At 38.9% G+C, this 12336-nt stretch overlaps 1 protein-coding gene across 19 annotated transcripts in view; it reads right to left on the bottom strand.

The window, feature by feature from the left end:
• The window catches only part of EYA3 (EYA transcriptional coactivator and phosphatase 3), a 119038-nt gene that overhangs the window by 35765 nt on the left and 70937 nt on the right, over window positions 1-12336 (bottom strand). For all 19 annotated transcript variants that reach the window (XR_012423672.1, XR_012423671.1, XR_012423674.1 and 16 more), the window contains 3 exons: window positions 11235-11320; window positions 7027-7210; window positions 4892-5031 (listed from right to left, as the gene is read on the bottom strand). Coding sequence is in view for 15 of the 19 variants with exons in the window: in XM_074015114.1 (XP_073871215.1) it covers window positions 4892-5031; window positions 7027-7210; window positions 11235-11320 (410 nt within the window). In the remaining 4 variants the exon portion in view is untranslated. The remainder of the gene's footprint in view (window positions 1-4891; window positions 5032-7026; window positions 7211-11234; window positions 11321-12336) is intronic.

Below are 12336 nucleotides of genomic sequence, written 5' to 3'. Positions count from 1 at the left end.
TAATCAAGTGAGATTAGTTCCCAGAACATAAGGATGTAAGGATAGTTCACTCAACATAAAAAAACTAATTAGGAGTGCAAAAGGCTTACTGGAAAAAAAATTACGCAAAGTAATGCATCACATTAATAGAACAGAGGGGGAAAAAGCTACATGATAATCTCAACTGATGGAGAAAATGCATTTAACAACATTCAACACCCTTTCTATTCCTAGCTTGAGTATTTTTTCAATCAACTAGGGATAGAAGTGAATGTTATCAATATGATAAAGGCCATACATAAAAAATCCATAACCGGCCGGGCACGCTGGCTCACTCCTGTAATCCCAGCATTTTGAGAGACCGAAGTGGGCGGATCACAAGGTGAGGAGATCAAGACCATCCTGGCTAACATGGTGAAACCCTATCTCTACTAAAAATACAAAAAATTAACCGTGTGTGGTGGCACGTGCCTGTAATCCCAGCTACTCGGGAGGTCGAGGCAGGAGAATTGCTAGAACCTGGGAGGCAGAGGTTGCAGTGAGCTGAGATCACGCCACTGCACTCCAGACTGGGCAATAGAGCGTGACTCCGTCTCCAAAAAAAAAAAGGTCCATATATAGTATTATACCTAGTGGTGAAAGACTGAAAGTTTTACTCCTGAGATCAAGAATAAGACAAGGATGTCTGGTTTTACCACTTCTATTCTTCTATTCAACATAGTACTGGAAGTTCTCGCCACAGAGATTTGGCAAGAAAGGGAAAAAAGACATCCAATTTGGAAAGGAAGAAGCAAAATTATCTCTCTTTGCTAATGACATAATCTTTTTTTCTTTTTTTGAGAAAGAGTGTCGCTCTGTCACCCAGGCTGAAGGGTAGTGGTGCAATCTGGGCTCACTGCAACCTCCACCTCCTAGGTTAAAGCGATTCTCCTGCCTCAGCCTCCCAAATAGCTGGGATTACAGGTGTGCACCACCAGGCTGGGCTAATTTTTTTTTTATTTTTGTACTTTCAGTAGGGACAGGGTTTTGCCATGTTGACCAGGCTGGTCTCAAATTCCTAATCTCAGGTGATCTGCCCACAAAGTGTTGGGATTACAGCCGTGAGCCACCACGCCTGGCTGGCTGACATGATCTTATATGTAGAAAACCTTAAATAACCCAGAGAAAATTGTTAAAGCTAATAAATACATGCAGAAATCAGCTGTATTTCTTTATTCCCCCCCCCCCCCCAAGACAAGAGTCTTGCTCTGTTGCCCAGGCGGGAGTGCAGTGGCACGATCTTGGCTCACTGCAACCTCTGTCTCCCAGGTTGAAGCAATTCTCTTGCCTTACCCTCCCGAGTAGCTGGGGTTACAGGCGCCTGCCACCATGCCCAACTAATTTTTGTATTTTTACTAGAGATGGGGTTTCACCATGTTGGTCAGGCCAGTCTTGAACTCCTGACCTTGTGATCCACCCACCTCAGCCTCCCAAAGTGCTGGGATTACAGATTGCGCCACCGCGCCCGGCTAATCAGCTGTATTTCCACATACTTGCAATGAATAATTTGAAAAGTAAATTTAAAAACCAATTCCATTTGTGATAGCATAAAAAATAAAATACTTAGGAATAAATTTAGCCAAGGAGGCAAAAGACACATACACTGAAAACTATAAAAGATTGCTGAGGTAAATTAAAGAAGACATAGCTAAATAAATGGAAAGACATTCATGTTCACGGATTAGAAGACTTAATATTGTAAAGATGACACTACTACCCAAACCAATCTACAAATTCAATGCAATCCCTACCAAAATCCCAATAGTAGTTTTTAAAAAAATAGAAAATTGCATTCTAAAATTCTTATGAAATCTAACCCCAAATAGCCAAAACTGTTTTGAAATAGAACAAAGTTGAAGGATTCACACTGATTTCAAAACTTACAGTAACCAAAACAGTGTGGTACTAGCGTAAGGACAGACATAGAGACGAATGGAATAAACTGAGAGTCTAGAAATGAAGCCTGACAAATATGATCAATTTTTCTTTTTCTTTTTTTAGTTTAGTTTTTTTACCTTCTTTTAGTATTTAACCCACAGCCAACATCATAAGTTAATTTTTAACAGGATGCCAAAACCATTCAATAAGGAACATCGTTTCAACAAACAGTGCTGGGAAAACTGGATATCCATATGCAAAATAATAAAGTTAGACCATTATCTTACACCACATACAAAATTAACTCAAAATGGAGAACTTAAATTTAAGAGCTAAACGATGAAAATCTCAGAAAAAATACATAAAAAATCTTCATAACCTTGTATTAAGTATTACACTAAGAAAACAAAACAAAAAGAAACAAGTATTAGACCAAAAGCACAGCAATAATAGAAATCAGACTTCCTAAACATTAAAAATTTTTGTGCTTCAAAGGACAGTACTGAGAGAGTGAAAAGATGTCCTACAGAATGGGAGAAAATATTTGAAGATTATATATCTGATTAATATAAGGGATTAATAATCTAGAATATTCTAGAATATTAATATAGAATATATAAAGAACTCCTACAACTCAACAATGAAAAACCAAACAACCCAGTTTAAAACTGGGCAAAGGGCAGGGCGCAGTGGCTCATGCCTGTAATCCCAGCACTTTGGGAGAAAAGGATATATTTTCTGTGATTCCACTTATATGAGATACCTATATCCTGAGGTCAGGAGTTCAAGACCAGCCTGGCCAACATGGTGAAACCCCATCTCTAGTAAAAATACAAAAATTAACCAGGCGTGGTGGCATGCGCCTGTAATCCCAGCTACTTGGGAGGCTGAGGCACAAGAATCGCTTGAACCTGGGAGGCAGAGGTTGCAGTGAGCCAAGATCGTGCCACTGCACTAGAGAAACACAAATTAAAGCCACAATAAGATACCACTTCACATCCATTAGAATAACTATTATCAAAAACATGGGAAATAATGAATGTTGGTGAGGATGTGAACAAACTAGAACTTTTATGTATCACTGGTGAGAGTATAGAACCGTGCAGCCACAACGGAAAATAGTTTGGTGGTTTCTCAAAAAGTGGAGCACAGAATTACAATAGCATTCAGCAATTCCACTCCTACATATATACCAAAAAGAACTGATAAGATGCACTCAGATAGATAATTGTACACCAATGGTCAAAGAAGCATTACAATAGCACAAAGGGAAAAACCCCAAGTGTCCATCAACAGATGAATGGATAAACAAAATGCTGTATACACATATAATAAAATATTCAGACATAAAAGGGAATGAAATTCTGATACGTGCTACAACATGGATGAACCTTAAAAACATTATGGTAGGCAGGGCGTGGTGGCTCACACCTGTAATCCCAGGACTTTGGGAGGCCAATGTGGGCGGATCACGAGGTCAGGAGTTTGAGACCAGACTGACCAACATGGTGAAACCCTGTCTCTACTAAAAACACAAAAATTAGCCAGGCGTGGTGGTGTGCACCTATAATCCCAGCTACTCTGGAGGCTGAGGCAGGAGAATCACTGGAACCTGGGAGGCAGAGGTTGCAGTAAGCCGAGATCGTGCCACTGCACTCCAGCCTGGGCGACAGAGCGAGACTCCATCCCAAAAACAAACAAACAAACAAACAAACAAAGCCATTATGGTAAATGAAATAAGTCTGACACAAAAGGATACATTTTCTATGATTCCACTCATATGAGATATCTAGAATAGGCAGTCGCAGACAGAAAGTAGAATAGAGGTTACCAGAGGTTAGAAGAAGGGGAGAATGGGGAGGTATTGCTTAACGGGTACAGAGTTTTCATTTGGAATCATGAAAAAGTTCTAGAAATACACAGTGGTGATGGTTATACAATATTGTGAATGTATAATGACACTAAATTGTATACTTAAAAACAGCTAAAATGGTAAATTTTATGTATATTTTAGACAATTAAAAAATGAGTTCTCAGTTTTTCCTAAGAAATATATCAGAAATTTACTTTCTTCTTCACTCCAAACCTCTGAAAAAAAGAGAAAGAGAGGCTTCAAATACAGCCTCAGTTCACCTATGTCTTAAGAGCATTTATCAATGGATTCATAGTTAAATATATATTTTCCCCTCATTAAATAATAGCACTATAGAAAAACTGAAAACAGAAAACAAAAATACAAAACTTCACTATTTTTAGCACTCTGCATGACCTTTATGTCTTTAATGATGAAGTCAAATGTATGTCCATAATAAACTCATATAGCACTTACACTACAGAATAAATCAGTGCTAGTCTCATTAATAAGTTACCAGATCTGTTTGCGTCTTACAGAAACTTGGCTAAAAGCACTCTAGTCCTTTCCTTTTAAATTTCTTTTCTTTTCTCTTTTCTTTCTGAGACAGAGTCTCATTCTGTTGCCCTGGTTGGAGTGCAGTGGCCCGATCATAGCTCACTGCAGCTTCAACCTGCCAGGCTCAAGTGATCCTCCCATCTCAGCCTCCCAAGCAGGTGGGACTACAGGTGTGCAGCTAATTTTTGTTAATATATATTTTTAGAGATGGGGGGTCTCACTATGTTGCCTAGGCTGATATCAAGCGATCCTCCTGCCTCGGCCTCCCAAAGTGCTGGGATTACAGGTGTGAGCCACCGCACCTGACCCTTTTACAATTTTAAATAGAGAACAGTATGACATGACTTGTAATTCCCTCTGCTTTCTGAATATGATGAATTATTTCTGTTCTCTTCTGGAATATACAGAATAATTTGTTCTTTTTGCATTTTTCTTTTTACATGGCCAATTCAGTTTATTTTGCTCAGGAATTAAAGGGCACATAACATAGTCTACATTATCTCTGTGAGCTTCAAAAACATTTTTGATAAACTTAAGAAGTGAGAAAAAACAAAGCAGGTAACTCAAATGGGTTTCTTCTCATACTTCTAATTCACTGTCTTGGGAAGAAGTGGCATCAGCTTTCCTCTTGCCCCGGTTCTTGCTAGTCATGTTTTTCCTGGACTGATCATCAGCATCTTTATTTGGTGTAGTCTGGGACAAAGATGGGCTTGTAGAAGGGTCTCCTGGAAAGAAAAAGTGAGACATATGCTGTCAGGAGTCACAGGCTATAAGAATCAGGGTAGGAAGAGGGTTAGCGGACTCTCTGCCCTTGTGAGTCATAATGCAGGGATAAAGGTTGGAAAGCTAAACCTTATGTAAGCAATTAGGAAGTGTACATCTAGGCACTGAGCATCAGCGCTGGCTAACATCAGAAAAATTATAACCAGACTTTATATCCTTACCCCATGATGGAAGAAAGTATCAATGAAGTTGTTTTGTCAAGAAAAAGCTGAACCTGAATCTTCACGGTCAAACTTGTAGATCAGAGTTTCTCAACTTGGCACAACTGACATTTGGACCAGATGATTATTTGTTGTGGGGGGGTGTCTTGTATATTATAGGATGTTTGGTTAAGCAGTATCCTTAGCATCTACCCACGAGATGCCAGAAGCACCCCCCCACCTAGTGTAACAACCAAAAATGTTTCCATACATTGCTAACAGTTGAAAACAACTGTTTATTCACCAATTTAAAATAAAATACAGAAGGCAGCAGGACATGCTAAACCTCTTTATGAGGATATAACTGTCAAAATTCAGACTGGGAAATGGTATAGGATCAACACTCCAGTTTCTTCAACAAACAAACTACAAGGGGGAGAAAAAGAGATGGGAGGATTTATAGGTTAAAATAGAGATGAAACACAAAATACCCATAACCACCAATCACAATTTATGGTCCTTATTTGGATCCTAATTTCCCTCCCTCAAATTTTCTATTTATTTATTATTTCTATTTACTAATGAGATAAAAACTGTATATGCTTCATGTTGTTTTGAAATATGTATACATTTTGGAATGGGTTGGATCCTACTTTAAGCAAAAAGAGAAACAAAACTCGTAACATTTATGAGAAAGCTGGAAATACAAATACATTTTGGTACTTGATAATAAAAAATTAAGATATTATTAGTATTGAACTTTCAAAGATGGAATAATGCCATTGTGGTTATGTTAACGAGTACCGTACTTATTGTTTAGAGAACAATGCCTGGAATCTGGGGAGGGAACTGGATGATGTATACCTGAAACAAAATTGTCTATAAGTTGATATGTTGAAGATGAATGATGGATGTAAGTGTTCACCACACTAGCCTTGCAACTTTTCTCTATGTTTGAAATTCTCCATTATTCAAAAGTTAAAATTGTTAAAATAACAAAGATATTTAGAAAAATGACTTTAAAAGCTTAGTTTTTAATCAACACTGGTAATTATTTCAAATTTATGTAAGTTTGAAGTAGCGACCATTTGTATGTCCACTTATTAGACTGGGAGGGTGAACAGCACAGAAAACTGTTCACTTGTTATATAGCACTGTTTCTAAACATGCATCAGTGCCAATGATAAACAGTGCTTTCCTTGAACCACATGATGTGAAAGCCAACTACCAAATTTTCATTAAATATAAAGTATGTATACATATGTTTATTAAATGTGTGTCTAAGCTTTTATGTCAAAGGTTTTTAAGTTGGACATTGTAATTTATTGATGCATTTCAGAGCTGTGAACCTCCTGAAATTGTAGGTTAAATTGTATGTATTTCTCTGAGGGAAAAGGACTTTCTTTCCTCAGAATCTTAAAGGGATCCAGGACAAGAACTATGGCTCTGAGGCCTTAGCAGCAGTTCAAAACCTGCACAAGACTAAAACTGGAGTCCTCCAACTTTTACAAAATATTACAACATGCTGAAGCTCCCTGTGACAAATGGGTTAAAGCTACAGGGAGGGCAGAGTAAGAGTTAGAAACAGTCTTTTAGTTCTTGATACTTTTCTGTTCTGTTCTCAGCATCAGGTATACATTAAACCTACCAACGACTCATAGTCTGCTTCCAATACTCCTTGCCTGAGAGGGAAAGCCAACAGACTTAAGCCAGAACAAAATCATCCTTACCATTGCCTAAAAACACCTGTTGAATGAAGTGACCTTAAGCCAAATTTTTCAGAGCTGCAGTGCTTACCAGAGGAAAGTCTCTGTGCTGCAGGTGCAGGCACCATGACACTAGGCTTCTCCGACTGGTATGTGGTTGCTGCTAATGTGGTGCTCTCTGCATCAGTGTTAGTCTGACCTGTGACTCCAAAGCTGGAGCTGGGGTAGCAGGCCTGGTACTGATTCTGACCAAGGATAGTATAGGTGGGATAATCCTGCAGGCCAAAGGAAATAAGAAAACAAGACTCTTAGAGCATACATTAATCTCAACACAAGAGGTTTTCTTCTCCCTCTTTCTTATTCATAATTATTTTCCTAAAACATTAACTTGACTTCTCATTTACCTATGTAACAGTCTCCAATCTAAATTGATTATTTTCAAAATGCATTCTGTGGAAACCTAAGAGTCAAGAGATGTCCCAGGAGCAGGCTTGGAATGAGGAGAATGCTGAGAGGGAAGGGTCCTCTTTACTCTCATAAACATACACACAGTGTCCCTTTTTCTACTCTAACAGCCTCTTCCCCCAATTTTATGTACCACATTTCTGCACAGAATTTGAGGGAAAGATTCTACTCTAAGGTTTACAAATTGTTGCACTAGATAATAGCACTTCTAAGGACAACAAAACAAAACTTAAACTTAAGCAAACAAAAAAAGCACATCTCCTACATTAAAGTGTCTTAATTTAAAAACTGATTATCAGCTGGGTGCAGTGGCTCATGCCTGTAATCCTAGCACTTTGGAAGGCCGAGGTGAGTGGATCACTTGAGGTCAGGGGTTCAAGACCAGCCTGGCCAACATGGTGAAACCCTGTCTCTACTAAAAACACAAAAATTAGTCAGGCGTGATGGCACATGCCTGAAATCCCAGCTACTTGGGAGGCTAAGGCACGAGAATCGCTTGAACCTGGAAAGCGGACACTGCAGTGAGCTGAGATTGCACCACTGCACTCCAGCCTGGGTGACAGAGTGAGACCCTGTCTCAAAACAAAACGAACAAAAAACAATCTGATTATCTACCTAAAACAATCAGGTTTTCTTTAAAAATAGTTTCCTGGCTGGGCACAGTGGCTCACGCCTATAATCCCAGCACTTTGGGAGGATGAGGTGGGAGGATCTCATGAGCTCAGGAGTTCGAGACCAGCCTGGCCAAAATAGTGAGCCCTTCTCTCTACTAAAAATACAAAAACATTTAAAAAAAAAAAAAAAATTCCAGGCATGGTGATGCACACCTGTGGTCTCAGCTATTTGGGAGGCTGAGATGGGAGGATCTCATGAGCTCAGGAGTTCGAGACCAGCCTGGCCAAAATACTGAGACCTTCTCTCTACTAAAAATACAAAAACACTAAAAAAATAAAAAAAATCCAGGCATGGTGATGCACACGTGTGGTCTCAGCTATTTGGGAGGATGAGGTGGGAAGATCACTTGAGCCCAGGGGGCCAAAAGATGCAATGAGCCAAGATCGCACCACTGCACTCCAGCCTAGGTGACACACTGTTTCAAAAAAAAAAAAAAAAAGGCCAGGCACAGTGGCTCACGCCTGTAACTCCAGTACTTTTGGGAGGCTGAGGCAGGCAGATCACATGAGGTCAGGAGTTTGAGACCAGCCTGACCAACATGGCGAAACCCAGCCTCTACTAAAAATACAAAAATAAGCCAGGCATGGTGGCGTGTGCCTGTAGTCCCAGCTACTAGGGAATATGAGGCATGAGAATCGCTTGAACCTGGGAGACAAGAGGTTGCAGTGAGCTGAGATCATGCCACTGCATTCCAGATTGGGCAACAAAGCAAGACTCTGTCTCAAAAAAAAAAAAAAAAAAGTTTCCTTAAAATATTGGGATAAAACTTTTGGTTTCATAGGCACATATATGGCAAAACTTTCTAAACTGTACAATTTAAATCTGTGTAGTTTACTGTATGTCAACTACTCCCTAATAAAGCTATAAAAAAACTGGGTATGACAGCTCAAATACACACCTAATCCATTGACACTGATATTGGTGGCAAGTAAGAAAAAGCTAACTGATCAGATAAATTATTTCTAATTAGTCACTGGGTATCTCTACTTATAAACCAAATATAATTCTATGTATGTGTGTATTTGTGCATGGGCAGAAGAAGGAAATATTAAAGAAAAGAGTAAGTCACACTAGCAGAACTCAAGGGAGTTAAAAATCTAGCAGGAGAGAAGACAGACAACAAAATGTCAATAAAATATATCTCAAATGATTGAAATACAGAACAGACAACTATCACTGTAAAGTATGATGGTGAAGAAGCTTTCTGAGATTAATAGGCAGAGGAAATAAGAACATGAATAGGCTCTGAAGAGATTTTATTCAGAGACCACAGATGCTGAGTCTGGTTGAAACAAAGGACTTCTGTAGGCCTGAATGATTGGTAAAGTAATGAGACTTGGATTCTTCAGGCAATAGTATATAGCTTGTGGGCTAGGGAATAGGGAATGGGGACTCTCAAATTCAAACCAACAATAAAAACACGGAAAGAAGGAGAAAAGAAGGTGAACCCAGGAGGCGGAGCCTGCGGTGAGCAGAGATTGCGCGACTGTACTCCGGCCTGGGCCACAGAGCGAGACTCCGTCTCAAAACAAACAAACAAACAAACAAAAAAAACACATGAAAAGATTCTGAGCAGGTCAGTAACATGATAAAAAGTAGAATTTAGAAAAAATTAACGAGAGTATTTTAGAGAATGAACAGGCACAAGGGGGAAAAAACTGGAAATAAAATGAGCAATTAACCATGGTAATTCAGGATTAAAGGGGAAAATACCAAAACATGGGAGATGACAGCAAAAAGGAAAAGAAATTCTTCTCAAAGGTTCTGAGAAATGACCAGACTGGGTAAGGTTGTAAGAAAAATAATGGAAGATATCTTGTCTGGTTTTAGGCCTATGTTTGTTAAGAAAAACATAGTATCACTGACGAGAATTAAGAAGTCAGGTTTTACTTCTGGAAGACAAAGAGACATAAAAAGGGCTGCAATAAAAGTCTGATTTTAGATACGTTGAATTTAGGGAAACAGCAAGACATTAAAGAAAAAAATGTCAATCAGTTGGAAGCCTGTAAATATCATGAGGGAGGATTAGAATCTTCGGCAACAGTAAATGGACATTACGTGGTTAAACATTCCTGTGAATGAAGTAATTAACACGTGGAAAAACTAAATAGAGACTGTCCACGTTCAAAGACAGGGTCAAAAAGAAGAGCTACGAGAGGGAAAGAGATAGTCCTTAGAAAAATACCAGGTACACAGGTGGGAACTCAATAAATATTTGTGGACTAAAAGAAAAAACAGGGCTGGGCGCAGTGGCTCACGCCTATAATCCCAGCACTTTGGGAGGCTGAGGCAGGCAGATCTCTCTAAGTCAGGAGTTTGAAACCAGCCTGGCCAACATGTGAAACCTCATCTCTACTAAAAACACAAAAATTAGCTGGGCATGATGGCACATGACTATAGTCCCAGCTACTTAGGAAGCTGAGGCAGGAGAATCACGTGAACCTGAGAGGTGGAGGTTGCAGTGAGCCAAGATCGCACCACTGTACTCCAGCCTGGGCGACAGAGTGAGTGAGACTCCATCTCAAAAAAAAAAAAAAAAAAAAAAAAAAAAGCAAAAACAGTATAATACTAAAATAAGAACCAGAATAGTAATGTTAACTGTAGCCAGGAAAAGATCCAAGGAGACAGTGGTGATGATAATTGCTGTAGAGAAAACAGCAAATCAAAACAAAAATAAAAAACTCTAGAACACTGAAGGTGTTACCAGTGATCTCCTAAGCATAGTTAATGTAATGGTGATCAAGAATAGACCACAAAAAATTAATAATGAGTTGTTCATTCCATATATATTTATCAAGTGCCTTTGATGTAAGCGGCAGGCATTTTTCTATACTCTGGGAATATGTAAATGAACAAAATAGAAAAATAAATCCCTACTTTCATGCAGCTTACATTCTAGTAGAGGCAGAGTAGGAAGTGAAGACACTTACAAGGAACAGACATAACCATATTCTAGAGAGACTCAGCAGAGGAACAACAAAAACTAGACAGTAGCCTAAGATACCATCCTGGCTCTGAGTTCTGAAGGTATCCATAAAAAAGTCTCCACAGCCCATACTCTTCCTGGTTTTCTCTTAGATAGGCAAACTGACCATGGAAAGAAGAAAGAGTAAGCTAGATGAACTCTATCAAACAGGATGAACAAAAGTAGCATCATACCTGGTTTGAGATGCTGGCTACTGCTGCTGCTGGAATATTGGCAATTGTAGAAGAAGTAGATATCAGGCTGGCATTTGTGCTTGAAGCTAGAGGATTGATGGGGTTAAAAGATATTAAAGATATTATGTAAAAGGTCAGAAGAAACTGAAAATAGATGTGTTTTAAGTAAACAGATTTATAAGGAGATAACACTGGCAAAGGAAGCAAACACTCATTTTGCTTTTTTGCATGGGGTAGCTACATTTATACTTGGTTAAAAACAAAACACTTCAAACATCTTTCTGTTTCAACTTGAGTCTTCAATTCTTCTTACTAAAGGCCTAAAAGGATAAATATACAATTCACAACTCATACTAATAATATCAATGAAATCACAGCTAAATCCAGTTCCTCCAGTCCATCTTCTCCAGAGGCTGAAAAATGACTCACCTGCAATGTGATCTACTGTAAAGCAGTAGAGCTCTGGTAAATCTTACACTGTGATATTGTTTCCTGTCACTTGCCCCAAGTTATGCCTTTCCTAATACAACATAATTACTGGAGAAACAGAGCTGGTCCTCCAAATTCCAAAGCATTTAGAATTGTTTCTTGAGTTCTATTCAAATAATAGATTACTAATGTGGATCAATAAACACAATGATGTGGCATTTAGAGACTTTAGCAATGAGCCTGGAAAAACTCAGAAAATATTAAATATTACTCTGGTCAGGTAAAAATGTACCTTACATGCTACTTGGGCTGTCTTAAGACAAGTAATTTGAGGCCAGATGCAGTGGCTCATGCCTATAATCCCTGCACTTTGGGAGGCCGAGGTAGGCGGATCATTTGAGGCCAGGAGTTCGAGACCAGCCTTGCCAACATGGTGAAACCCCATCTCTACTAAAAATATAAAAATTAGCTGTGTATGGTGGGCATGGGCCTGTAATCCCAGTTACTCAGGAGGATGAGACACAAGAATCACTTGAACCCAGGAAGTGGAGGTTGCAATGAGCCAAAATCACACCACTGCACTCCAGCCTGGGTGACACAGCAAGACTCTGTCTCAAAAAAAAATTAAAAAAAAGAAAGAAAGAAAATGCTGATTCCCATTCATATAAAACTA

Source organism: Macaca fascicularis, chromosome 1 (assembly GCF_037993035.2).
Source record: "Macaca fascicularis isolate 582-1 chromosome 1, T2T-MFA8v1.1".
Taxonomy (NCBI): Eukaryota; Metazoa; Chordata; class Mammalia; order Primates; family Cercopithecidae; genus Macaca; species Macaca fascicularis.
This window is presented reverse-complemented; position numbering and strand designations above follow the sequence as displayed.